At 53.6% G+C, this 26,094-nt stretch overlaps 1 protein-coding gene and 1 non-coding gene across 2 annotated transcripts; one reads left to right on the forward strand and one right to left on the reverse strand.

Moving 5' to 3' along the window:
* Nucleotides 1-1,174: 1,174 nt before the first annotated feature.
* LOC129066305 (tigger transposable element-derived protein 1-like) lies at nt 1,175-21,547 on the forward strand. The gene is made up of 5 exons (XM_054567847.1): nt 1,175-1,337; nt 2,248-2,648; nt 4,490-6,379; nt 16,912-17,061; nt 21,374-21,547. The coding sequence occupies exons 2-5, from the start codon at nt 2,586-2,588 to the stop codon at nt 21,545-21,547; spliced, it is 2,277 nt and encodes a 758-aa protein (XP_054423822.1). The 5' UTR covers nt 1,175-1,337; nt 2,248-2,585.
* LOC129066306 (U1 spliceosomal RNA) lies at nt 16,907-17,069 on the reverse strand. Its single transcript, XR_008528697.1, has one exon. It is a non-coding gene; the product is annotated as a U1 spliceosomal RNA (small nuclear RNA).
* Nucleotides 21,548-26,094: the final 4,547 nt, after the last annotated feature.

Consider the following 26,094-nt stretch of genomic DNA (forward strand, 5'->3'; position numbering starts at 1 on the left):
GACTTAGGTAGACCTAGAAGGCGATGGGGGAGCCTCCAGGAACCTGCAAAGGCCCTGCGACCGATGGACCTGAAGACTGCGATAAAGGTCGGAGGTTCTCGTCTCGCCTATTTGCCACGTAACCTTGGCAGGTGGCTGTGTCTCTGTGAACCTCAATTCCCTTAACTGGTAATATGGACGACCACCACCCTCTCCACACTCCCCTACTCCTTCTGAAGCTTTAAGACTCAGGCTTTGTGAAGGCATCTGTTTATTAAGGGGTGGATTCCATTTCGAGAGCCGCCAAATTCCTTGAGCCAACCCTCCGCTCCTCAAGGTTCTAGGTCAACCCGAAAAGTCTGGGAGAAAGTTGGGCCATCGCCAAGCTAGCGGGTCCCCGCGGAGGTTCCCGAACTACATTTACCAGAAGTTTTCACAGGCAACTTCCGCTCTAAGGAGCTCGTTAGGTCCTGGGGCCGCCATGGCAACCGGGGGCGGGGCTTCCAGAGTGTCGCCTTGGCAATGCTCAGTGACTGACCGGTCTCAGGCGACAGCGCTGGGCCCGCCTGCACGGATTGCCCAGGTCCCTTCCCTGTATTCCGGGACCCGCAGGGCAGCCAGAATCCACGAGTCCGCAGCCGCCACCCCGGTCCCCGCCCAAACCTCCCGCGGGGAGAGGACCCGCCCTCACCTCCGCTCCCAGCGGTCCGCTCTCGCGCTCCGCAGCACGGAAACTCGCCGGCTTCCCCTCCCCAGCCGGACTATGTCTCCCAGAATGCTCTACGCAGCAGCCCGGGCGCCTCCGTGCCCTTCTCCCACCTCGCCTGTTTCCACCCTGTTCCCTGGGAGAGCGTTGTTCCCAACGATCAGGTCACACTCCCGGCCGCCTCATTTCGCGTTCCCCGCCTCTGATCCAGGTATCGAAGCTCCCAGCGACGTGCGCAAGCTTCTCCTGGGCAACGGCGACCAGCCGCGCCTTCCCAACCGCGCACACCTCCCACCACCTTTCCCTCGAGCCTCTACGGGCTTTTCGAGGGGATTAGCAGAGTTCTGCACCAATCGCCGTCCTTGGCCATCCCGGGTCTCCATGGAAACCGCCTGCGGAGCTGGACGGCGGCGCGCTGCCTCCACACCCCCGCCGACAGGAATGAGCGGAAGCTCGGCCCGCTGCTTTCTGGGAGTTGTAGTCGGCCAGGCCCTCGGTGCGCGCGGGGGCTTTGCGACGACGTTCGTTGGGCGGTAGGCGGGCCCACGGTAACCGGTCGGGCCCACTCGTTGGTGTCCACGGCAACCCGGGGTCCTGGCGGGCGTCGGAAAAGCGCAGGGGAGAGGGATGAGGGCGTGCGGCAGTGACTAGGGTAAAAGATGCGGGGTGGAGGGGAGGAGAGGGTGGGGGCAGGGGAGCGACTGGTACAGGGGCAGGGAGACGCTCCCGTAGGTAGGTGAACGGACGGAAAGAAAAATCAGAGAGCGGTCTCTACTCTCTGAGAGCTAGAGACTGTGATAAGGCTCCAGCGGGTCAGGGAGTGGCGCCCGGGGAAAGAGGTGCCAGAACAGTTAGCAACCGGGACGGAGACGAGGAAGGGGTGGAGGTGAACGGAGAGAGAGGAGAGTAGATTCACGGAGACCAGAAGTGCAGCCGTCGAGATCCAGGAACAGACAAGGATACAGAAATACACAGGCAGAAGGGAACAAGGAGACAAAAATCAGAGATGCAGTAAGATGGAGTGAGCGCTTTCAAAGACTGAGAGAAGGTGACAGCAAGAAGAGAGCCAGAAAGAGCTGTAGGGAGACTTGTCGGGAAAACATACCCAAACCCTGGCAGTGAGACCCAAAGATGACTAGGAGCCCCGACGCCCTAAGCGGAGCCACTCTTTTCAGCTACTTTGATCAGGGTCCAGATACTGTGAACGTAGATGCTAAGTTGTAAAGGTTGATGGGCTACAACTGCTCACTATCCTTTAGAAAATCTTGGAACCACCTCTGTCATCCTCCTAGTTCCTTTCGTGAATTAAGTCAAACTTAGAGTTTGCTTTTACCTTAAAAAAAAAAAAAAGTAAGAGAAAGTTTACGTAGAAAGGCACAGAGGCAGTTGAAGTGAGCCAGCTGGGCTGCTTAGGCTCAGGAAACAAGTTACAAAAGCAAAAGGGGAGTCTTTGGAGCTTAGGAATGGGAAGGGGCCTGGGGGGAAATTGGGGGGAGGCACAGGAGTGCTCCTGAGAGGGAGAGCGCGCCTGATTTTACCTTTTTGGACAATTACGTTGACAGCCTGAAGGGAACCAGTTCTCCGGGACGGGGGACGGACATAGAAAAAGAGAGAACAGTGTGACAGAGCCAGGAAGGGCCACGGGTAAGGAGGATGATGGAAACACTGACAGAAAGTAGGCGGCGGCCGAGGTGCGAACGAGAAATTAAGTGGAGACAGCCCGGAGCGTCCCTGCCTGGACTCTGCACGTACTGGCCTCATCCCCGAACTACATTTCCCGGCAGCCCGAGTGCCCAGAGCGACGTCAGAGGCGCGCCCCACGCGGCAACTTCCCGCCTCCGCTGACAAGATGGAGGCTGGGCTCGGCCGCCGCCGGGGAAAGGTGCTGTGAAAGAAGGACATGGGGAAGGGACGCAGTGCCACCGGCCCAACTGAAGCTGCCGGCCCGCGTCGCTGTCCTGAGGTGAGGGCGGTCGGCCGCGCGCAGGCCAGCTTCCGGGGGTGGGGGTAGCCTTTCTCTCGGCTCCGACCGGTGGGGAGGCGGGGACGGAGAGACCGCTGCGCGCGCAGCCCGGGACGCGCGCCACTGGGCCAATGGGAGTATTCGACAGCCCCCGCGGCCTTCTGGGACGTGTAGTGTCGAGAGACGGAGGTTGGCGGGCCCTCGCGGGCGGCGGGTCCGGGAACTGTCTTTGCAGAGTGGGAGCGAGGGAGTAAAAGGATCAGTGGGCGAACTAAGTTAAAATTGTGACTGAGTAGGCAAAGATATGGTTGTCGGGGAGAGAAGGGTGGACGCTAGTGGTGTGGAACTCGGGGCCTTATTCCACGCATGCCCACCCTCCTTGCTCTGCGTCCCTGGCTCGAGGGCCCCGTGAGCTGTGCTACCTGGTTTTAAGGCACTTGCAGCGCTGAGGGTACTCGTTCCAAGTGTCAGAGCCACTCCAAAAACAGAGACCCGTAGGCCATTTGTCCCTCCTATTCACATGGCATTCCTTCAAAAACAACTGTACTGTTTTGGTCAGGTGCTACTTTTACAGGGTTCGAAACTCAAAAGGGACTAGGCAAGAAGCAGGTTCCCCCGCTGTACGAAATGTAATAATTTACTCAGCAAGCGACCACAGGATGCCTGCTAAAGGCCAGGCGCTCTTCCTGGGTTTGGGGACACAGTAGAGCTCTGCAGACAGGGCTCCTGCCCTCAGGCAACATATGACGGACCACAATAAAACGTAGGCGTGGAGGGTACTTTCAAGCAGAGATCTGCAGGAGGAGAGGGAACGGGCTGTATAGATAAGAGGTAAGAGCCCCAGCTCTGGGCGAAAGAAAACAGAAGCAAAGGCCCGAGTCAGGAGTTAGCAAAGGAGAGGAGGAGGCCTAAGGAAGGTGAGAATGTGGCTTTTACTCAGGGAGAGGTGGGAGGCAGAAAGGGCTCTGAGCAGAGGGCGACTGGATCTGACTTAATTCTTACTGACTCATTCTGGCTGCTGTGTGGAGAACCACGTGTCTCCCCTATCTCCAGGGACTCCACAGTAGTGGCCCGAGTTAGGGAGGTCCCCTTCTGTGAGAGTTTCCTATGCTTGCTGTTGCATATCACTGCAAATGTAGTGCTTTAAAGCAACACAGATTTATTATCTTAGAGTCTTGGACGTCAGCACTCTGAAGTGGTTTTCCACGGGCTGAAACCAAGGTGTTGGTAGAGCTGGTTCCTTCCATAGGCTTTAGGCGTCCGTGTTCACACTGCCTTCTGAGTGAAATCTGTCTGTTCTTACAAGGACCCCTGTGATTACTTTTAGAGTCCATTCTGATAACCCAGGATAATATCCCCCAGTCAGGATTAACCTAATCACAATCCGCAATGTGTCTTTTGCCATATAAGGTAATTTACTCATAGGCTCCTGGGATTAGGATGAGGATGTCTTCAGGAGACATCCTTATTCCGCCTTCCCCTCTGACAGTGATGTTTGTGAGTGAGAAACGTGGAGATGGGTAGCTCATCTGCTCACCCGTGTCAGGGAGGGGAGTCAGGATTTCTAGATGCTCTTGGGAGGTTTGTGGGGGCAGGGAGGGAAGAGAGTGAAGTCTCAGCTGTATTTTGATCTCGTGATCTAAAACTAACTGACACCACAGACTTCTAGAAACAAAGAATGCTGGGATGGGAGTGTGCAATGCTTTTAGCAGTCGGAAGGGAAAGGCCGGGCTTGCCTCTGAGCAGGGTTCAGTGCTCTGTGTCAGAGCATGGGAAGGCTGGGTAGTGGTTGGAACTCCCATGTGCTCACATATTAATGCTTATATATCCCCCTCTTACAGAGAGGCCAAGAGGCCACCATTGTGGGCACAGTGGTAGCTACTGTGGAGGGGCAAGGGGTACAGAGCTCATCAAGGTGCGTGGTGCGAGGAGGTGGAATGAAGACAACTCCCCACCTTCAGGTGTCGGGGAAGGCACCCCTTGGTGGGATTGGCCTTCGCCACAGTGCCAAGCGGGACCGGAAGTCCATCACCTTGCATGTGAAATTGGAGGTGCTTCGGCGATTTGAGGAAGGTGAAAAGCTGACGCAGATCGCCCGGGCTCTAGGGCTGGCCACCTCCACTGTTGCCTCAATCCGTGTCAACAAGGACAAGATCTGGGCTAATTCTCAGGCAGCTACGCCCGTCAGTGCCAAGCAGCTGACCCGCTGCCGGGGTGTGGTGATGGGTCATATGGAACGCCTGCTGAGCCTATGGATTGAGGAGCAGAAACGGCACAACCTGCCTGTCAGCACACTGCTCATCCAGGACAAGGCGCGGCAGCTCTTTGCACAGCTGCAGCACGAGCAGGGCGATGGTGCCCAGGCTGAGACCTTCGGGGCCAGCAATGGCTGGTTTGCACGTTTCAAGGCACGTCACAATGTACTGCTGACGGACGAGCCGGCTGTGGCTGATGCCCAGGCCGCTGCCTGCTATCCCCCATTGCTGCGTGCCATTCTGGAGGAGGGCCGCTACTCACCGCGCCAAGTCTTCAACGTGGATGAGACGGGCCTTTTCTGGAAGAGGCTGCCTGATCGCATGCTGCTGGCTCTGGAAGGGGCAGCTGGGCCTGGGCCCGGGCCCAAGGCCCCCAAGGACCACCTGACGCTGCTGCTGGGCGCCAATGCAGCTGGCGACTTCAAGCTGAAGCCCCTGCTAGTGTACCCCTCGGAAAACCCACGCGCCCTCAAGGGTTGCTCTAAGGCCAGCTTGCCAGTGGTCTGGCGCTCCAACCGCAATGACTGGCTGACACCCAGCATCTTTCAGGAGTGGTTTACTGGCTGCTTCTGCCCTGCTGTGGAGAGGTACTGCACCAGCCACGGCCTCCCGCACCGTGCCCTGCTGCTCTTGGACAGTGCACCCTGCCACCCTGCTCACCTGGGTAGTCTCTCTGCCCATGTGCGCGTTGAGTTCCTGCCCAAGAACACATCCACCCTGATCCAACCCATGAACCAGGGCATCATTGCTGCCTTTAAGGCCCACTACCTGCGCCGCACACTTAGCCAGCTGGTCCAGAAGAAGGCTGGTAGAGACCGGCCTTCCATGCGGGAGTTCTGGCGCAGCTATACCGTCATGGCCGCAGTAGACAACATTGCCCAGGCCTGGGCAGAGCTGCAGCCCGCCACTATGAACAGTGCCTGGAGGAAGCTCTGGCCTGAGTGCGTGCCTCCCGGCACTTTGGAGCCTGACACCGTGCCCCAGCTCCGCCGCAGCATTGTGGCACTGGCCAGCCACATGGGCCTTGGGGATGCAGCGGAGGCCGATGTCGTCAGCCTGCTGCAGGCCCATGTGGAGCCCCGACCTTGCGGAACCCCGCAGGTCGCAGAGGATGGGGATGCCAACAGCTGTGGGCTGCCCTGGGAGGCAGGGAAAGGCCTGGCCTCCCAAAGGCCAGAACTGGATCTCAGTGAAGCTGTGGTGGGTGTGGGGACTGAGGAAGCTGGTGTGGGTGCACTGAGCCCTCAGCGCCTGGCCCAGGCTCTGTCCCACTTTGCTGCTGGCCTGCGCATCCTTATGGAGAACGATCCCAACCGGGAGCGCAGCCTGAAAGTGTCCCGGAGTGTCCACTGTGCCCTTGCCCGCCTCCGGGCACTGCACCGGGAAAGGAGGCGACAGGCTCGGGCAGCTGCATCCTCAGGAGGCCCTGTGGTGGTGGCCACGAGAGAGCTGGCAGGAAGTCTGTGCTCACCTCAGGTGGGGCCTGTGGAGGGTGGGCGAATGGCTAAGGACACAGGCCTTGAAGGACAGACCTCTGCAGCTGGCCTGCATGATTTGGGGCTTGGGCCTGACCTCAGATGAGCGCTGTTGAAAGACCTTTTGTTTCTGGAGGGCAGACACTGCCACTTCTCTCCCATGGTTCTCATATCTGAAGCCCTGTGCCTTTTTTTTTTTTTTTTTTGATATTTTTTTAAAGATTTAACTTATTTATTTTTAGACAGAGGGGAAGGGAAGAAGAGAGAGAAACATGAATGTCTGGTTGCCTCTCATGTGCCCCCTACTGAGGACCCGGCCTGCAACCCAGGCATGTGCCCTGAGTGAGAATTGAACTGGCGACCCTTTGGTTGGATTGCATTCAATCCACTTAGCCACACCCGCTGGGGCTTTTTTCTTTTTCTTTTTAAGATTTTATTTATTTACTTTTAGAGAGAGGGGAAGGGAGGGAGAAAGAGAGGGAAAGAAACAGGAACATGTGAGAGATATATGTATTAGTTGCCTCTCTCACACCCCGAACTGCAGACCTGGTCGGCAACCCAGGCACGTGCCCTGACTGGGACTCGAACCAGTGACCTTTTGGTTCACAGGCCTGGCACTCAATCCACTGACCCACACCAGCCAGGGCTCTTTTTTTTCTTTTTTCTTTTTTTTAAGTGATACACAGCTGATCAGACTTGGGGATCAAGAAGGTGGTGTTCTCTGACTGGCAGATCAGCTGTGGGGCCCAGGAGTGCCTGCCCAAGACGGACACATACCCTGCAGTGGCCCAGGGTTTGTTTGGCAGGGCCCATACGTAGCACTGTAGTGGCCCAGCAAAGCTCACCAGGGTGGTCTTCCATGTGGTGAGGGGCCAGGGCTGGGACCAGCCTCTCCCATTTGTCAACCCTGACCTCACTCCCTGTACCATTGTGGTGACCCGTCTTACCCAACTTTAGATGACGTTTTCCTGCTCTTGGCATTTCCTTGCTTTCTGTGCCATCCTCACTCTCTCTGGCTTCTGTGGCTTCTATTGTCAGAAGTCTCCTTGGTCCCTGTGCTCAAGGCCATGGGCACGTGTTGATCACTCTGGCTTTTGATATGAGGGTCCACTTCAAATTGATTCGAAGATGTTTTCTTCCCTGGGTTTCTGCGTCATGGTTGTCTTGGCCTCTGTCCAGCCTCTAAGGCTGTGCCTTTTGTGACTGATGGTCTCCGGGTCTAGCTCTCTTTGGGAAAAATGATCCAGTATAAAGGCCCAGTGGTCACCTCAGGATCCGCTTTTAGACAGCTCTGGTTGCAATGGACGGGTCCCCTGGACAGTTTTGTTTCTCCCCTCATTCCAGCTTCTTCTGTCCCCCAAACTTTAAAAACAGGCACTCTGGGGTGTCTCCCTGACTGCAGGCACACTACATGGGCCATCAAAACACAGTCAGCCAGCAAGGGAAGGTGCTCTTGTGCATCAGCTGGATGAGTCACAGGTGGTAAGAGAGGGATGTATGGCCTCCCAGATTCCTTTCAACATAGGTGCCTGCATGTGTATGTGCAACTGTACACACACACACACACACACCAACAAATAAAGATGGGAGGAAGGATTTGTGCCACTTCTGTCCCAGCTAACACCTGCAGTGATGAGCCTGGTTGTCAACACATGACAGGGCGGGGAGCCAGGGAGGATCTTGAGGGCCCAGCCTTACTGGGAAAAAGGTTGGATGAGGCAGCTTTCTTTCCTGGAATGAGCAGCTAGAGGGATGGCAAGAGGAGAGGGAGCTTTTCTTAGGACCTCTGTGACTGGATTGGTCAATTGCAACAATTGCGAGCATGTGAAATGTGCCAGGTGTTGGGGAGACTGGCCTCAAGAGCTGCTAGTCCAGAGGCTGTTAGATTCAGTGACAGGCTGTGACGGGCGACTTTGGAGGGACCTCAACCTAGCTGGAGTCACAGAGCATGACAGGGAAGGCCTTCTGGGGAGGTGGTGTCCTAGCTTTCAGAGACATTCCTGACAATCATTTCAAAATGCCATGTGTCAGAGAGGGGCTTGTCGGAGGCAGTCCAGCACGTTGAGTGGGTGGTGAAGACCACCCAGAGGAAGTAGCTGCTCCGATCATATGACCAGGCGTGAGGCGTCGCGGTCAAATGCACACGTAGGAGGAGTATGGAGGCAGGTGGCAGCTGCGGGCACTCGCAAAACGGCTGGACTCGAGGTCACAAAGGCACTCATGCGTCGGCGCGTCTGGTTCTGAAGTGCTCTATTCGGAGCCAAGGAAGTTAGCGTCCGGCCCTCCAGCAGGCCCCTGACAACGTACCGGAGCGGCCGTGCGCGCCACTGGGTCTCGAGCGCAGGTGCTCGCTCCTTCCCGAGGAATGGAGTTTCTGCAACTCTACGGGCTGGTTCTCGGACGCGCCGAGGACTCCGTTTCCCAGAGAACTTCGCCAACAGAACCTGTTTTACACAACTGGCTTCCTGGCGCGGGCGTTGCCATGGACAGGCAGACACAGGGGACCCGCCCCCCCGCCGCCGCCGCCGCCGCCGCCACCTCACCTTTGCGCCCGGGTGTGGCACGTCGCGGGGAGAGCGTGGTCACGCCGGAGGCAGGGGAGGGCGCGAGGCGCCGGAAGCGGTCCTGGTGCGACCGGAAGCTCCTGGGCTGGGCCCTAGGCGGTGGTTCTGTGGTTCTGTGCAGCGCGACCGTCCGGCTCTCGGAGGCGACGAGAGCGGGCGCGGGGCGGCCAGAGTCGCTGGAAAGGCCTGGCTGAGGGTGTACCGCCGGCCGGAGGGCGGTAGGGGAGGTGGGGCGGGGAAGAACCACCCTCCGCCCTCGGAGCCCTGGGCGAGGCAGCGCGGGGGCCACTGGGACTGGGAGTCCGGCGGGACGGGGCCTGCCCCGGAAGTGGTTCCCGGCCGAGTCAGGCTCTCCCCGGGGCTCCGGGACGCTGCTCAGCCCCAGTCCCCTGGCCTGCCTTCGGCGGCTGCCTGGCGTTGGCTTTCCCGCCCTGCTCCCACGGAACTTTTCTCACCGCTTCTGGGAAGTATGTCTTGATTTCCGCAGCCCAGGTCTATACTCCTCTGCGCGCGCACTGGTTCCCTCGACAAAGTGAGGGGAAGCTCCCCGCGAAGGCATGGGGTTTAAAGTCAACACCCTCCCAGGTCTACGCTCTGCCGGGTCGCCCTGACCACAAGGCCTGTGCCCAGAAAGGCCTTCCCTCCAGCTGTCACCTCCTCATCGGGCGGTTGGGGGGTGTGAGTGTGGTTTCCCAAATTTGGGGAGCCCGACCCGGCCCTTTTAAAAAAAGTCCTTTGGCATTGAAAACAATCTTCATTACTTTTTGAGGTTGCAATGGTGACGAATGTTGCAAGAAAAGAAAAGAAAAGGTCTGCAGAGATTTATAAAGGGAAAACTAGATGTTGTCCTTTAGTCCCTTTCTCCGCAATTGCCGTTTGGGGGGGGTGGCTTTCCAGGACCCTTTTGTGAACACCGGTACATGGGTGCCTGCAGAGGGTTTTAAAGCCTTGGCAGTGGGATTACGTTGAGTGAGGAGGGTCCCGGCTTTCTCCCTGAGCATTGCAGAGTGGGCATCTCTCCCTGCCCATGGTGGGTCTTGGCTGTCTGAGTTGAACCGGGCCTCTCCGGAGTCTGCTGCTGCTGCTGCTGACCCTGCGCCTGCCCCATGCTCTGTCCAGTCTGTCCCCACCTCGCTCTCTCTGCTGCCCCTCAGACTGAGTCCTTCACTCGCCCATGCTGTCCACAGGCACCCAGCTTCTGCTGGTTTTCGCCACAACCTCTGCTTGGCCACATTTCACTGCGACAGTGTCCCCAGGAGCAGCCCCTCTGCCTTGGCCCAGGTTAGCGTGAGCTCCTGGAAGCTCCCCTGCAGGGTGGGCTCACTCGCCTTTTACCGGGATTCCCAGTGCTGAGCATCCTCATGAGGGCACAGATGGCGGTGTCCCCTGCCAGGTTGCCAGCTGGCCAGGTTTGAGGACAGTTTCCCCCACAGCAAGTGGCCATGCATGGCGGGGGTGGGAAGAGGGGCATAGATGGTCCATGGCACTGAATGCGTGGGCATGTGTCCCAGGAAGACAGTGAGTGACCTTAATGAGGGCAAGGCAGGCCAGCTTCCCAAGGTCTTGCAATGGCAGCTGACCGAGCGAGAGAGGGAGGGAGGGAAACATCTGTGATACCTTCTGTAGGCACCCAACCTGGGAGAGAACCCACAACCTAGGTATGTGCCCTGACTGGGAATTGAATCTGCAACCTTTTGGTGTATGGGACAGTGCTCAAGTCAACAGAGCCACCAGGCCAGGGCAAAACCAGGCAACTCCTGATGAGAGCTCTGGGACACAGGAATGGACATCAGGGAGGCCAGGGACAGCAGGCAGGTGGCTCAGAGCAGTGTCTGCGAAAGCGCTGGGGTGGGCTGTCAGGCTGGCCTCTGCCGCCGTGGCGATGTGGCGGTGGACCTAATGTGGTTTGCTTGTCCTGTTCCCTCACTCCCTCTGTCCCCCACCTGCACAGGCCTCTCCTTGTTAGCTCAAGTCACCTCCTCCCAGGAAGCCTTCCCGACACCAGACCGTACTGGGCCCCCCATGCTTTGTTTCCCTCAGCACTGAGGGTTCATCGATATGGGACCCGCCCTGTTGCCACCCCAGCACAGAGGCTCTGGGAGGGCAGGGGTCTTCTCTCTCCTGTCTTTGTGGGATTCTCAGTGGTCTGAGGACCTAACATGTCCTCTGGGAAGGTTCTACGGCCCCACTCCCCCTGGGTGGTGGTTACAGACACCCTGGGCTCATGGGAGGGGTCCAGGTAGGACATGGAGCCCAGGGTGTGATCCCAGCTCTTCTTCCGGAGGCAGTCCCACAGGGCCAGGTACTGAGGACTCTGAAGGCCTACCCGCGGCATGTTTGGCACCGCAGTCCCCTTGGGGGGCATGGAAGGCCAGTGACTTGCTCAGCCTTTGTCATTGTCCCCAGGGCATTCTTGGGGGACCCAAGGGTCCGAGCTGGGGGGAGTCTGGGACAAGGGAACAAGAGTGACCAGTGCATCCATTGGTCAGACCTGGCCCATCTCCTGCTGTGTGGATGGCCGGGGGAGCAGCAGCAGTCCTGGCTCTGATTGGGCCCAGGTGGGTCGGCCTGGTGGTGGCCCCAGTCGGTATAGGCAGGTGGACAGACGCCACTCCTGTCCTCAGAAACTTCACATACGGATGTGACAACAGGGGAGTGAGGGATTCTCTCATGTCATGGGACCGTAGGGAAGGACTGTTTCTTCCAGGCTGGTGGACGCCATAGGACCTCACTGCATCAGTTCTCCAAGAGGTGAAGGCGGGTGACCCAAGTCCTAGGATCCACACTGGGAACCCCAGGCTTCAGGTGCTTCAGGGACAAAGGACACTGCACCCCCCTGCCCGAGGCTGAGCACAAAGGCTTCTGTGGTGCCAATAGCAGGGAAGTGTGGATTTTCCTCCTTTCAGAGTCCGTGGGCCACCCTGAGCTCCTTTGTGGCTCAGGGGGTGGGGAGGAGTGGGAGAGCGATGAGGCTGCTGGGAATGAGGACCAGGAATGCACAGGCACCCTAGCCAAACAAGTGATGTCTCCTGTAGCCTCAATGTTTTGAAAATCGTACCTTGAAGAAAGTCAACATATTTGGAAATGATGCAGGAAAAGGCTGCAAAATGATGAAGATGTGGGAGATACATCTGAAGATGAGGGGGGAAAATGACAAGAGAACGGATATAGATGCAGCGACACAAACACACAGAAGCCAGATGCCAGGATGAGTTTGCTCCTAGAGTCCGCCGCCAACTACACATTGACTGATAATTCACGTAGTCAACTCATTTACCTACAAATTACAATTCTTATCTTCCTGTCAAACTTGAACATTTGTACGAAGTTACCAGTCTCTAAGTTGCTGTTGGGGTGAAGTTGACCTCACTGTTGGTCTGGCTCTTTCTTTGCTTCCTCTGTGTGGCCTCATGATCCAGACAATTAAGAACCTGTCGCTTTTCTTATCCCAGATGGGATGCAATTCAACACGCGCGCGCGCACACACACGGGATTGCTCATGATTTCGGGACGGCATTATCGATTCCACAGCATGGAGAACCGCGCCATCTCCATCCCAGCCCGTGTGGGGCGGGGTCAGTGGCCAGAGGACAGCATGTCCCTTTTGCCACCAAGAATGCGGAAACGCTGTGCCTCGGCAGTCATCCTTCGCCCTGGAGCCCTTAGGGTCCGACACGGGTTACTCAGTGACAACCCACTCGAGCTCTGAGGGTCGGAGGGCTTGCCTTCAGCGTCCACCCTCACACTGTCCCCCTCAGCCCACAGCCCAGCTGGAGTTGGGCCCAGGCAGGGGCGGGTGCTGTTGGGACCGGCAGGGCACAGCCCTAGGCCACCCTGATGAGAACCCTGAGCATTTCTGCTGGGGACTCAAGTCCACCCCAGCCCAGCCGTGACCTGAGCCTTGAGGTCACGGGGTTCTGCTTGGGTCCTGGGCAGGGGAGTTACCAGCAGGATGTGCAGGAGGCATGAGGAGCCCCGATAGAGGTGTGAGGTTCCCATGCTGGTTGCCTGAGCGCCTGTCACTGCATCGCCAGCAGCTGCAGTAATGCTGTTTGCAAGGGGAAGCCGGGCATCTCCAGGGAGGAGCACATTTGTGTCCCAGGTGCAAATCCAAGTAGGAGGCCTAATGAGCAGCAGGTACTGCTGGGAAGGACATGTTGTCCCTGAGCCCCCTGGAGCTGGCGCCAGGGCTGTGGGCTGTGTCCCCTCCAATGGGGTTGAACCTTGGTGACTGTGAGGTGACCTGGGATTGTCTGCAGAGCTGTGTAGCCTCCGGTCCCTTAGTTCCCCACGCACACCCGTCCTGCCGGGTCTGTGACCCCTCGGGTCTCCCACAGCCTGGTAGCCCTGGACAACTCCAGCCCCACCCTCACCCCAGCAAAGATGCCTTGTTTTCTGGAAGTTTCCACAGTCATGCATTTGCATTGTAGATGTGTACATCTCAGAAGAGAGGCAGACATGTGCCTGGAAGAGATGTGAGTGGGGCCTCCTGTGTCCACACCAGGGGTGAGTCAGGGGCACACCTGTGCAGTGGGCAGGAGACACGGGGTGGGCCCGACCTGCCCATAGGACTGAGTTGCAGCCGCCTTTGTGGGACTAGAGCAGACAGGCATGGGCGAGGGCCCTCCGAGTCTAAGGAGAGGAGACAGTGCTGACTGAACCCTCGAGCTGGAGCCTGGCCCAGCCTGTATCCCTTCCTGGTCCCCTGGGCTACAGTGCCCCGAAGCCTGGCCCAGTGAGAAGGCCAGCGTGGACTCTGCTGGACCCCTGAAACGGGATCGGGCTTCTGGAGAAGCCAGTCAGGGTGGTCCTGGGACACTGACCTCGGCAAAGCCATGAGGACATGCCACCAAACACAGGCAGAGGCCGGCCAAGGGGCTCGGGGTGGAGCCCGAGCTGCAGCTGGACTCAGGCTGCCTGGCACGTGCGCACGCAGCCCCACGCCTTCTGCGTGGTCACCCAGGGGCGAGTGCCTCTCAGGAAGGGTGACCATTCATCCTTGCTGAGGACCATGTCCAGCCCGGGCTGGTCCCACTCTGCTCACTGTCCCTGACCCTGTCTGTGGACCCACACTCACCTGGCCCTTAGTGCCAGACCAACTGTGGGCTTGAAATGAAACATCCGGAGTAAAGCCAGCCCCGGGGAAATTAGGCGAGGGGTGTGGTGCAGGGGGCGGTGGGGGGCGGGGCTGGGGAGCAGGTGCAGCCGGCCTGTGAGGAGCAGAAAAGGGTGCTCAGACAGCGGGGTGGCCGTTCTTGTGGAACCACTCCTTGTGAGCACATCGCTTAGACTGCACACTGGGTTTGGGGGCGCAGGGCTTCTGGGCCCAGTTTACTGAGCTCCCAGGTCCAGCCTCACAGGCTCTCAGGAGACAAAGCCAAGTCATAAGCCCAGGTATTTCAGTAATGCTGTAAGCTGTAAAAATGAGAAATTTTACAAGTGACAGAACAAAAACCCTGGGAGGTTTCTTCCATGTCCAAAAGAATGTAGCTTGTCAATGGCAGACCCAGGCTCACATCGTTTATACAGGCTAGGAGTTTCCTCTGGCAGAACTACTGCAATGCCCGTGAAGGAGTGCAAACAAGAAAAGGAGCCATTCGTGGCTGACGAGTTAGAGTCCCCGCTGACTGCCAGGGGCCAGGCTGGATGAGCAAAGTAAAGCCTCCTGGTGTCGGCACAGCAGTCTAGATTATTTTAATTCCATTGTTATAAATATTCTACATAGAATTATTTATAACTCTGTAAAACTGTTCCATGGTTTTCTCTAGTACGTTTTTTTCCTAAAATGAAAATGACTTTGTTTGTTGCAGCTTACTTAAACAATAAAGAAAAATAAAGTTAACTGAAAATCCTACCCCAAGGAATAGTAATTGCTACAACTTTTAAGTATATACCCTCCCAGACATCTCTCTCTGCACATTTCCTTTCTTCTACTTTCTCTGGATTTAATTTACGGTGCTGGGTTCTTTACATGGGTTCAAAACTTTTGAATTGCCAGCTTGTGTCCTCTCCTAATATGTGCATTGAAGATGGTACATTTATCTTGGAGTTTTGGTATGTAGTACCATTCAGTTCAAATTATTTTCTAAATAAAATAGTGATTTAGTTTGGGGATTAATTAGAAATGTATTTCATAACTTCTAAATGTAAGGACTATCCAGTTACCTTTTGTTACTGATTTCCAGGTTAAATGTAACTGAAACAAGAAATGTTACTTAATATCAATTCAATCCTTTGAAGTTTGTTGAAGCTTGTACCAATGTGCTTCTCTGTGGCGCGTCGTGTTCCATTTGGGAACAGTGCAGATCAGCAGGAAAAGTTGTGGGTATAGGGGGTCATCTAGGAATGTTGAATCCGATGTTATTTAGATGTGCATTTCCTCACTTTTAAAGATAAGGACTTTTTAATGACCCTTTGTTACTGACGTCTAGATTAACTACATTTCAACAATATGCTTTATGTAATTTCAATTTTTTGTAGTTTGTCGGAATTTGTTTCACAGTACAATATGATCCCGTAAAAAATACTCCAGGTTTGCTTCTCTTCTGCCCTCTGGTGTTCACATTGGGAACGACACCTTGGTGCAGATCAGAAGGAAAAGTTGTGGATACAGTGGGTTATCCCTAAATGTTGAATCCAATTTTGCTGCTCATGTTAAATTACATTTTTAAAAGATTTCCTTTATTTATTTTTAGAGAGAGGGGGAGGGAGGGAGAAAGAGAGGGAGAGAAACGCTGATGTGTCAATATGGGTAAAAGATAAATCAGTCGGTTGCCTCTCACATGCCCCAAACTGAGACTCTGGCCCGCAACCCAGGCCTGTGCCCTGACTGGGAATTCAGCCGGTGACTTCAAATGGGTGTGGGCCAGGTTCCCATTTGGAGGCACGTGAGAGGCGAAAAATAAATGTTCCAAATGAAAAGTAAACAAACAAATCTAAAAAATTAAAATAATTTCCATGTGGATCTGCATCTATTACTGGACTTTCTATTCTTTTCCATCAGTTTGTCCATTCACAGGGCATTACTCCACTGTTTTACTTACTATAGCTTCATAATACAATATACCTTTTAATTCTTCCTTATTTTAACAGGTGAACTTAAATTGAGCTTTTTTACTTTAAACAATTTTACTGAGTCCTGGCCAATGTGGCTCGGTTGGCTGGAGCATTATCCTGTTAGGTAGACTAGAGAGCAGACCCGGGCAGGAGGAGGAGGGAGACCCGTCTCGCCCACTAACTCAGCAGCCCTGAGCCTGGTCTGATGATATGGCCAGGTGTTCGAAACATCCCGGGAAACACCATGATAACAAAGGAGGACGGAGCCCTTGAAAGTCTATGCATTGTCTCCACTGTCTGGGAAAGAAAGGCTTTGAAACTGTGTATTCATTCCAAGACCTGGTTGGTAGTGGGGAGGGGGTCCACGGTGCCCCAAGAAAAAGCCCACAAAACGACTTTGGTTAACTGCCTACCTCTGGTCACCATCTGTTTTACTAGGGAGTCCCTGATGTTTACAGAAAGAGCCCATAAATAACTTTGGGTAACTGCCCCAACTTTAATTAACTGCCTCCTTTCATGTATCCGTTTTACAAGATGAAGAAATGGGGTCTGGAGTGAGATAAGGATTTGGGCTGACAGAGCCCCAGACATCCCTGCATGTGGGTGGTCACGTCCCCCCAGGGCAACCTGGCACCATCTCTGCCCATCAATCCACAGGCAACTGCCGCACCCCCCCCCTGCCCGCTGTGTAACTCCGCAGGACGAGGGCCTGATGTTGTTGCCGCCGCCGCCCTGGCTTCCCCCGCCCCTGCCTGTTGCCGCCCTTCCCTTGCCTGCCCTGTGTCAGTGTCCCTCACCCACGCTTGGCAAGGCCCGTGCTGTCCCATGAGAACAGATCACTAACAGACCCTGCCTGCACGCCAAGAGGTTTGCTGGTCTGTGATTCTTTTTTTTTTTTTTTTCTTTCTTCAAGGAGAGCGTAAACGCGGTCCCCCGCTACCGCGAATTATGCAGTCAAGTTTCCCGCATTTGGGGAAATTGCAGGGGCCAGCACATCCGGAGAGCGATGGACAAGCCTCGCCCTGGGAAAACACCTTCGTGGTCATGCTATCTCCCCTGCCAGGTAAGTATGATGGTCTATAATTCTTACTGCATTGGCAAGAAGAACAGAGTTTCTCCTGTAACAATCCCATAAACGGAAAGGTTGTAGCTAGATCTCTAGTCAGGGCACATGCCTAGGCTGCTGGTTCGGTCCCTGATGGGGATACTTAGGAGAGGCAACCCTTTGATGTTTTTCTCTGACATTGATGTTTCTCTCCCTCTCTCTCCCCACCCCTTCCCCTCCCTCTAAAGTCAATACACATGTCCTCAGGTGAGGATTAAAAAATTTGTTTGCTGATATTTTAATCCAATCATATTAAATTTATAGGTAACTTTGAGAAATTGAAATTATTTTACATTTTTCTAAGAACATGCCATTCCTTTCCTGTTATTAAAGTGTCTTTTTAAAAAATGTTTTATTTATTCATTTTTAAAGAGAGGAGAAGGCGGGGAGGGAGAGAGAGATCGATTAGTTGCCTCTCGCACACCCCCAACTAGGACCGAACCCCCAACCCAGGCACACGCCCTGATCGGAAATAGAACCCGGAGCTGGACCTCCAGGTCTGCGGAACAATGCCCAAGCCACTGAGCTGCCCTGGTCGGTGTTGTTCAGGCGTCTTTTTTTGGGGTAGCGTTTTATGGATTGGTTCATACGGATCTTGCACATTCTTGTTAAGTTTATTTCCAGGTATTTTACCTGTTGTGTTGCTATTGGGTCTTTTACAAAATTATAGCTTTAACTTTTTGTGTATATAAAGGATAATTATTTATGCATGTAATTTCCCCCCATGTAATAATGTAAAAGTTGGTACTAATGACTTATCAAGGAAAACTATTATGTAATAGTAATGATCACATTATTTTCGTTATATATAACATAAAAATAGCTAAAGTGTGGAAGGAAACATGAAGAAATAAGGTAATGTGAACGGTTAGAAAAGTTCTTTTTGTTAGTTTTAAGTTCACTAGCGATTAAATAAAGTAGCAACAGCATTCTTAGCATTTTAAATGAATTTAAGGCCTAGATGCATGGTGTTCTAGAAATCAGGAGTATTTCGTAAGTGAAATTGTGCCCCATATAGGTAATGAAAAGAACTTATGGTAAATATCCACGTTTTCAAAAGAAAAATTTTACATGGTGAATTCTGGAAACTAAAAGACTAATATCGGTTCTTAGTTACAGGATAGAACGGTTATCAAAGAGTGACTTATGAGCAATGAAAAGAAGCAGGGACCCTCAGATGCCTACTCCGGTTTATCACAGTGGGATTCAGTCTTCTAAGCTGTCAGACCTTTTTTGCCTCCTGACTTTCTGAGGGTGTCTTCTCAGCCTAGGATACTCGCCAATCTTTGCGAGACGGCTCCCTTTTTTTTTTTTTTGTTGTGTCGTTCTTTAGGTCTCAATTTGTATGCTGTCTGTTCAAACAGAGAGGCATTGTTTCAGATCTAGGGTGCAAAGTGACATGCCTTTTCTATTCTAAGAGATTTCTCGTTGAGTTTTAGGTAGAGCAGGGTTTCTGATTCTCAGAACTGTGAAGCAGGGTCGATAGCAAACCAAGGCTTGGAGGGGGAGGGAGACAGGTCCCATCCATTAATTCAGCAGTCCTGAGCCCAGTCAGGTAGGATTTTCAGAGGTTCCAAGGTCACAAGAGAGAGCAAGGTAAGTGCAGCAGCAGGAGGGAAGCCTTTGAAATTCTGTGTATCGTTTTCACTGTCTGGAAAGGAAGCCTTTGAAACTGTGTGTTAATCCCGAGGTCAGAGAAGGGAGGAGGAGGGGAAGCCTGGTGGCTCGCTGCGAGCGCAAAACCCCTAGAACCCCAATAAGCCAGGGCGCTCAGACTAGCTGGGTGCAAGCTTGCAGATTCCTGTTCAGGTGTATTTCACAAAAAACTTGCTCCCTCACTGTCACTATACTTGCTGTCCCTTGCCTGAATTCATCCTTCCGAGCATGACAAGAACTGAGGAGGGGAAGCCCCCTAACTCCCCTAACTTGGGTCTTCCCTGTAGCGGTGCTATTTGCCCTTGGGGCCCCATAATTCTTCCTCTTCGGGGATTATTTTCTGCATAATAGGTGCTTATTAGCATCCATTTCCTCCATTCACTGCCTTCCGGGACCACCCTCCCCTACCTCTGCCCCATGACCGTCTGAAATGTTCCCATCCTTTACCTAATGTCCCCTTGGGGGCAAAATCACTTCTGCTTGAGAACCACTGACCTTGACGCTTTGATCGTTTGTGGAATCTGAATGATCTGGGATTGGTATGCAGTGTTTTTGCTATCACTCAGTTCAAATTATTTTCTGACTTCAATTGTGATTTGTTCTGGGGGGTTATTTAGAAGTGTATTTTATAACATCTAAAGAAAAGGACTTTCTCGTTACCTTCTGTTCCAGATTTCTAGATTGTTGGTAATGAGAGCAAGTAACATACCTTATATAATTTCATTCCATTGAAATTTGTGGGAACTTAGCTTTATAGCACACTATGATTTTTTTTTCAACTTGAGTTATTTTATTTTGCTCTTTTCAGTCCAAAGCTATAACCAAGGGCATTTACAGTTATACAAATGACACAGAGAAGAAATACCAAGACACTCGAGGGAGATGCATGGCAGAGACAAGCCACAGTTAGGGGGGTTGGCCGGGGCAGGGCGGGGAGCCAGGGGTCAGGGGCTCGGTGGCTCCTCATAGGCCCCTACCTTCATCCCACCCCTAGACCCAGAGTCCACTCAGACAAGGAGCATGGATCCTGCCCGAGGGGGCGTAACAGCAAACACCTCGGGGCCCTGATCCCAGGTGCCCCTTTGGTGGGGGGAGGAGGAGGCAGCCATGGCCTTGAGAAGCCGTGCCAAGGCCGCAGACCCTCGGGTCCTGCCTGGCTGTCAGCCCTCCAGGGCTGGGAGCGGAGCTGGAAGTCGGAAGGCGGGCCTCGCCTGTCTCCAGCAGCCCCCTGCCCCTCGCCTCCCTGTCACACCTCTCATATCCCCTCTGACTGTTTCTGAGGGGAGCAAATTTCCCCGTCCTGAGTCAGGTCTGTGCAATTGTACGTAGAGTTCAGCTGGGATGTCCGGCAGCCCCAGGACGTGTCACCGCATGTGGGACCCACTGGAGGAGATCCCGACACCATTACTGAAACCACGCCGCCGCCCTTCCCAGGGTCCCTCTGATCTAAGTCCTTTGCCCGCTGCCCTTGAAGATTTTGGCTTTCAATGGCAGAGTTTACTAAAAAGGAAAGGGAGTATTTATTCCAAAGTTACACAGTTTTGATTAATGGCTAAATGTTGCTGTTAAATCTCAAAATCCCTTTAAAATGCCCACGAACACACACAGTCCTGCCTTCCCCTCCTTTGCCCAGTCAGGCCAGTCAGGGGCACTTCAGAAGAAAGAGAAGTCTGGTAGGCAGGTCTCTTGCTCTTCCCAGCACCATCCGCTGCGTCGCCGCGATCTCCAGCTCTTAATTCAGGGCCACGTGGCACCTTCTCACGGCCCAGGAGCCAGAGTCCGTTCTCCCTTCTCCTTCCCGCATGGTCTTCACGTTTGTCCCCCCTTGGAGTGGAGCGAACCATCGCAAGCTCTCCTGCTCACGCGCCGAGACGGGGGAGCTGCTCTGCATGGCCGCTGCGTCTTGCTTTCCTGCTTCCTAAGCTGCGTGATCAAAGGAGTCCCCGCTCCACTCCCAAAACTGTGTGGTCAAAAGCCTCTAGCATGGCTGCCTTGACTGAGGCCTCCCCAGCAACCCCATCTCACTCCGGGGCATCCTGGGGAGCTGCCGTGTCCAGTTCCCTCCTGGGTTAAAGTTATGCAAACCTTCCGGATTAGCCTTGTTGAGATGCAAAGTCATCATCTTTGCATTTGAGGTGTGCAGCTATCCTGCTGTTACTGACATGCAAAATGACCCTTGGTTCCCTGTGGAGCTCCCTGTGTTGGCTCCCATGGCAGCCAGGCCTCGGTGAGGGGAGAATATCCTCTATTTTTTCGTGGACCCTCCAAATTCTGGACTGCAGTCTAAGTCCCTTTTGTGGGGGGCCGTGACTGCTCTGTTACCGTGAGACCCTGACATCCGCCCCCGTCACCTTGGGGGTCGTGCTGGGTTTATTGCTCAGGACCATTTAAACAAGAGAGTAATGTCCAGATAACACCTTCACATTTTTGTTACTGGGAATAAGGGCACAAACCCCTGCCATTCTCTGTCTGTGTCCTTGCATTTCTGCCTTGGGACCAGAGGACACAGGTTGTGGCTTCATACAGACAGGGGAGGACTTCTCAGCTATAACAAGCCCAGCAATAGTGGCCTCTCCTTTCAAAAGACATTGGCTCCCGCCCTCCTCCCTCGCAGTCTTTGCTGGAGGTGCAGGCACCCCCTCGCCACCAGGAGGACAAAACACAGGTCCAGGAAGATGGAACAGAGAGGCAGCTGAGGCGACGTGCCTCGCGTGGCAGCCGGGCCGTTGTGTCTAGACAGTGTGACGGGAACCATAGTCCGGTCGTGCTCTTGAACGGTTCTTGCTGACCTTTCCGGGAGTGTAGCTGAAGGCGTTTCTGCCTCACAGGTTTGAGACCAGGCAGGTGAGACAGGCAGCACATGCTGCTCAGTGACCTGGAACTGATGATTTTTCTTGGTCAGCCAAGACCCTGAGCAGAGACCTGAGGACTTGGGTGGTCTGGCTACTGTCTGGACAGGAGCTGAGTACAGGAAAAGCTATTTGTCGTTGCAGCTGGACTGTCACAGGAAGAGTGCCTGTACCCACCCACCGGGCCCCTGCGATGGGAATTGGTGGTTGCACTCAGAGCCCCTCCCCTTCCCCCCAGGGCAACCGCATCAGGTTTCTGTCGTGGGCTGTGGGAGCCACTGCCTGGGAAGAATACTGCCCTTGCCCTGGGGCGCAGAGGGTAGGTCAGTGCGTCCCAGAGAGGCCCAGAGGGTTCTAATGAGTCACCCCGCTGAGGACCACTGGCCTGAGTGACACTGCGGCTCAACACAGTGATGCACAAACCACCAAGGAGCGGAGTTCGGGAGACGTGCACTGTCTTTTGCTGGACACGGGCAGGCTGACAAAGGGAGGGTCGCTGTTGCTGTCAGTGAGTGTCAGTCCAGCTGTCACTGTAGAACTTAAATCGTCACCTCACAGGTTGTCCGCTTGAATATCGGGGTGCACACAGGCACGCTCTGCAGACACGTGTGGTGCTCAGCCGTGGGGATTAAAGGAAGGTTTGGCTCCCCCACCCAGGGCCACCCAGAGAGCGGACGAGGAGCGCCTGCAGCGCCCACCTGGAAGGACCGTCCTCTCCGTTGAACGACCAGCTGCCGGGTCGGGTCCTGTGAGGTGCTGAAGGCGAGGCTGACGGGCGGCCCCACGGCTCAGCGCTCCACTCAGAAGCCAAGTGTGGTGATTTCAGACCGTCCCCTCCCAGAACTGACCTGAGGAGACTTCACCTGGATTGGGATATATCTGATCAGTATATCCCCAGTCCCAGCACCAGATAATGGGTCCTGGGAAACCTTCAGGTATGTGTTCAACACTTATTGTGGTGGGCGATGCTGGGAGTGTTTTCTGTTTTCACGAGAGTGTGGTCTCGTTTTGTGAGAAGCAGAGCCATTTCATCTTGCTACATACAGGGCCAGTCTTGTTGGGGCACATTTCTGATTTACTCTGGTGATTCCTTCAGAGTTACTCTGCCCAGGGTTCAAAGTCAGCCTGTGGGCACCAGCAGGACCCTGTCTGCAGCAGGTGCCCCTTCTGATTGTTTGGTGCATGTTCTAATTAAGAGTATTTTCTGATTGGCTGGTGTGTGCTCTGATTAGTAGGTGTCTACTCTGATTGGCTAATGTCTGTGCCCACCAGCGGGGACAAATATACATGGACTGCAACACCCAGTGGCCCCTCCTGCCACCCACTCTGTTGGTCTGGCCCAGAAGTGAGCGTACTGATGATGCCCCTGTGCCGGTTGATGGTGAATGTGTTGTGCTGAGACACCGGTAATGTGAGCCGTGGCTGCTCACAGTACCACTGTAGGTGTTCTCATCGCCAGCTGTGTCCATGGCTGTGACTTGCATCCTGGTGGTTTGTGCAGGAAAAAGTAGAGGGGAGTTGGTATCTCAACAGCTAAGAGCCAGCGTGGCCATACAAATGAGCACAGCAATCTAAAATGCAGTGTGTTACCATTTTAGTCTCCTCACTACACAGATGATAGTACTGCACATGCAGTGGCATACGCAGTATAATCCACCAAATTATTGTAACAATTTCAAAGTTACTGCTTTACTCATTTAGAAATATTTAAAGCTTCTTTTGACGTGGCTGCAGTTGTGAGAATAGTGTTCCTCATTAACATGAAACTACCAGGGGTGTGAGGGAAGGGGATGTGGTCATCCCGGGTCTCATCCCTCCACCTGTCCCACTGCTCTCGCGCCCTCTCTTCCTCTTTCCCTGAAATGACAGGGGAGTCCTTTCTGGACACTGGCTTCACAAGCCAGAGGGAAGAGCTGGGTAGGGGAGGGGGTGAGTCCTTGTTGCTTAAACCAAAACTCTGACGTTTGGTCCGTGAGTGGCCCTGATGTGGCTCTTCGCCTCATGTGCTGGGCAGGAGACAGTCGGTGCTGGCTGGTGAGCAGGGGTTTGCTGTGGGGACAAAGCCACCATGGTGACAGAAAAGGGAGGACAAAGGGGGAGAAAACAGTTGTGACTGCCACTGGCAGACAAGAGTGATAGGAGATCAACCCATCAGAATGTCCTTTCATGCAGAATTTTCTGTTTCTTTTATTTTTCAGCTCCTGCGTATGCTCTGAGCTCAGAAGCTTGCCTGTCATGTAATCTTCATGCCCAGCGAGTCTCAGAGCTTGTCCATGGGCACAGACCTTGTCCATAATGCATACAGCTCAGATCTGTGTCCAGCCCTGTCTACCTCCACCCTCTTAAATTTTGTGTGCAGTCCCTGGAATATGAAAGGGGCTTAAAAAGGCTGAGTGAATAACTTCACAAGACAAGTGGCTGTCTGAAATATTTAGAAAAGGAGAGAGTCACCCCTGGTTCTAGAATCCTCAGAAGCCATATAGGAGACCCTCGCAACAGCATGGATTGCTTCTCACCATCCAGGGTTGTTGTCACTTGCAGACACCGTCTTTCCCTTCTTTTAACAAACACCAAAAGGAGGTTTGTCAGCCCTGGCCAGGTGCTGAGTTGGATGGAGCATTGTCCCATAACTGAAAGGTTGAGGGTTCAATTCCTGGTAAGGACATGTATGGAAAGCAACCAATCAGTGCTTCCCTCTCGCATCGATGTTTCTCTCTCTGTCCCTTCCCCTATCTCTAGAAGCAATGACAAAAATGTCCTTGGTTGAGGATTAAAAAAAAAAAAAAAAAAAAAAGAGCTTTGTCAGCACCAGGGCCAACGATGCTGTAGAAAACCTGGAATGTCTCATTCTTGTTTGATTTGATCTGAAGATGACACAGAAGCAGAACTTGCAAAGAACCATCCCCATCAGGTCTAAATCCCCCTCAGCGGGGCTCCTTGAATGAGACCAGAGTTTGCCCTTTGCCATTCCTGAGCTACATTTTTGGGAATGGGCTTCAGTCATTCACTGGGAAGTAGATGGGAAGGATATCTCATTCTCTCCTTTGCCTCTTGAGACTGAGGTGGGCATTGGGGAACATCAGTACATCCATCTTATGTCCAGAGAGAGCTTCCTATAAGAACAACGAGAGAGACCGTAGCACAAATCTAACTGTCCAGTGAGCCCAGCGGCTGTCGGCACTATGCCAGCCTGTCGGGAGGGCTTGAGTTTGTTGCCGTCCTGACCTGCCATTATCGACTGCAGTTTCTGGGGCATCTTGGGGGCTCTCCTAAGAAGGCATCACCTGGGCAAAAGGCTGCACGACCAAAGAGAGGTAGACTAGGGCAAAGAGGACAGTGCCCATGGTCCAGCCCAAGAGCCACTATACAATGTCCTGTTTCTCCTCTGCTCCCCAGAAAACGGTGTCCCCCACCCTCACCTAAAGGCCTCACGGATTTTGAAACACCTTCCTCAGGAGAAGAAGGCTGAGAGAACACTGACATTCTGCAAGGCCTGAAGATGGAGTGTATGCTTTCTCCCTAAATGCAGGAAACTGGAGAGCTTTCCTAAGCCCTGAAATGCGTTGCACATACTGCACATTCATGTCAGTACCAGAACAAGGCCAAGATGTGCTATACAGACTCTCTGGAAACGCCCTTCTTGCTCAACAAGAAAGGGTTGGTAAAACCTCAACCCAGCCTGGGACGGAGGACACAGTGTAACTGAAAGCTGAAGAAAGGCGTTCAAGGCATATGGAAGGGAAGGAGATTACTGAGGAAGTCAGATGGGGCTCTGTACCGTTTGTAAAGGAAAACCGTGCAGGTGTGTCCATTTGTGCGATGAACAGAAAGCTCTAACTCGTGGTATTAATTGATGTTCCTTCTGGATTATGGATTTATGGGTGGTTTTATTTTCTGTATTTCCTAAACTCACTTTTTAAAAAACCACCACTGCACATTATCAGGAAAAAACCCAATAATGTTCCCATCAAGTATGAGTCTGCAAAAGATGATTTTAAAATGCAAATTTCAAAATGTTACAGGGTTTTCTCGGGATAATGAGTTTAACAATCTCTTACTTTAAAAAAATTATTTTTAAAAAAGCTTTCCTTAGTAACTTTTAAGAAGTCTGATCATTGAAGACAGCATCTGTGGCTGACATACCTCCCAAAGGGCAGTTGTCAGAGGCTGGGTCAGACCCTTTCCAGGGAATTAAGACTGGGGCCAGTCCAGGGATAAATAAGGCAGGGTCTGGGAGTCAAGAGAAATCTGTTAAGTCTCAGAAAGGCTTACCTGACCCCAGTGGTTGGACGGCAGTGAGCTGTTCTGTGTTCTTGGCTTACCATTCTGGTGAGTGACCCCCTTACCTGCCAAGTTACGGTCCCCAAGCCAGCCTGCAGCTCCTTTACCTGCGTGGAAGGCAATCAGAACATAAACCAGGTGGGACTGGCCACAGTTGTGGTGGCCACCTTGGTCACAGAGTCGAATATGTGATGGAGGCAGGTGG

Source organism: Pteronotus mesoamericanus, unplaced genomic scaffold, assembly GCF_021234165.1.
Source record: "Pteronotus mesoamericanus isolate MK-2021 breed Mesoamerican mustached bat unplaced genomic scaffold, CSHL_Meso_final contig_199, whole genome shotgun sequence".
Classification (NCBI taxonomy): Eukaryota; Metazoa; Chordata; class Mammalia; order Chiroptera; family Mormoopidae; genus Pteronotus; species Pteronotus mesoamericanus.

What these genes read in the sequence shown, in the direction of transcription:
- LOC129066305 (XM_054567847.1), top strand. Translation starts at nt 2,586, where the DNA reads ATGGGGAAGGGACGCAGTGCCACCGGCCCAACTGAAGCTGCCGGCCCG. An exon ending in GCCCGCGTCGCTGTCCTGAG is followed by an intron (nt 2,649 to 4,489) that starts GTGAGGGCGGTC and finishes CCCCTCTTACAG; the next exon opens with AGAGGCCAAGAGGCCACCAT. An exon ending in CATGCTATCTCCCCTGCCAG is followed by an intron (nt 17,062 to 21,373) that starts GTAAGTATGATG and finishes CCTCCCTCGCAG; the next exon opens with TCTTTGCTGGAGGTGCAGGC.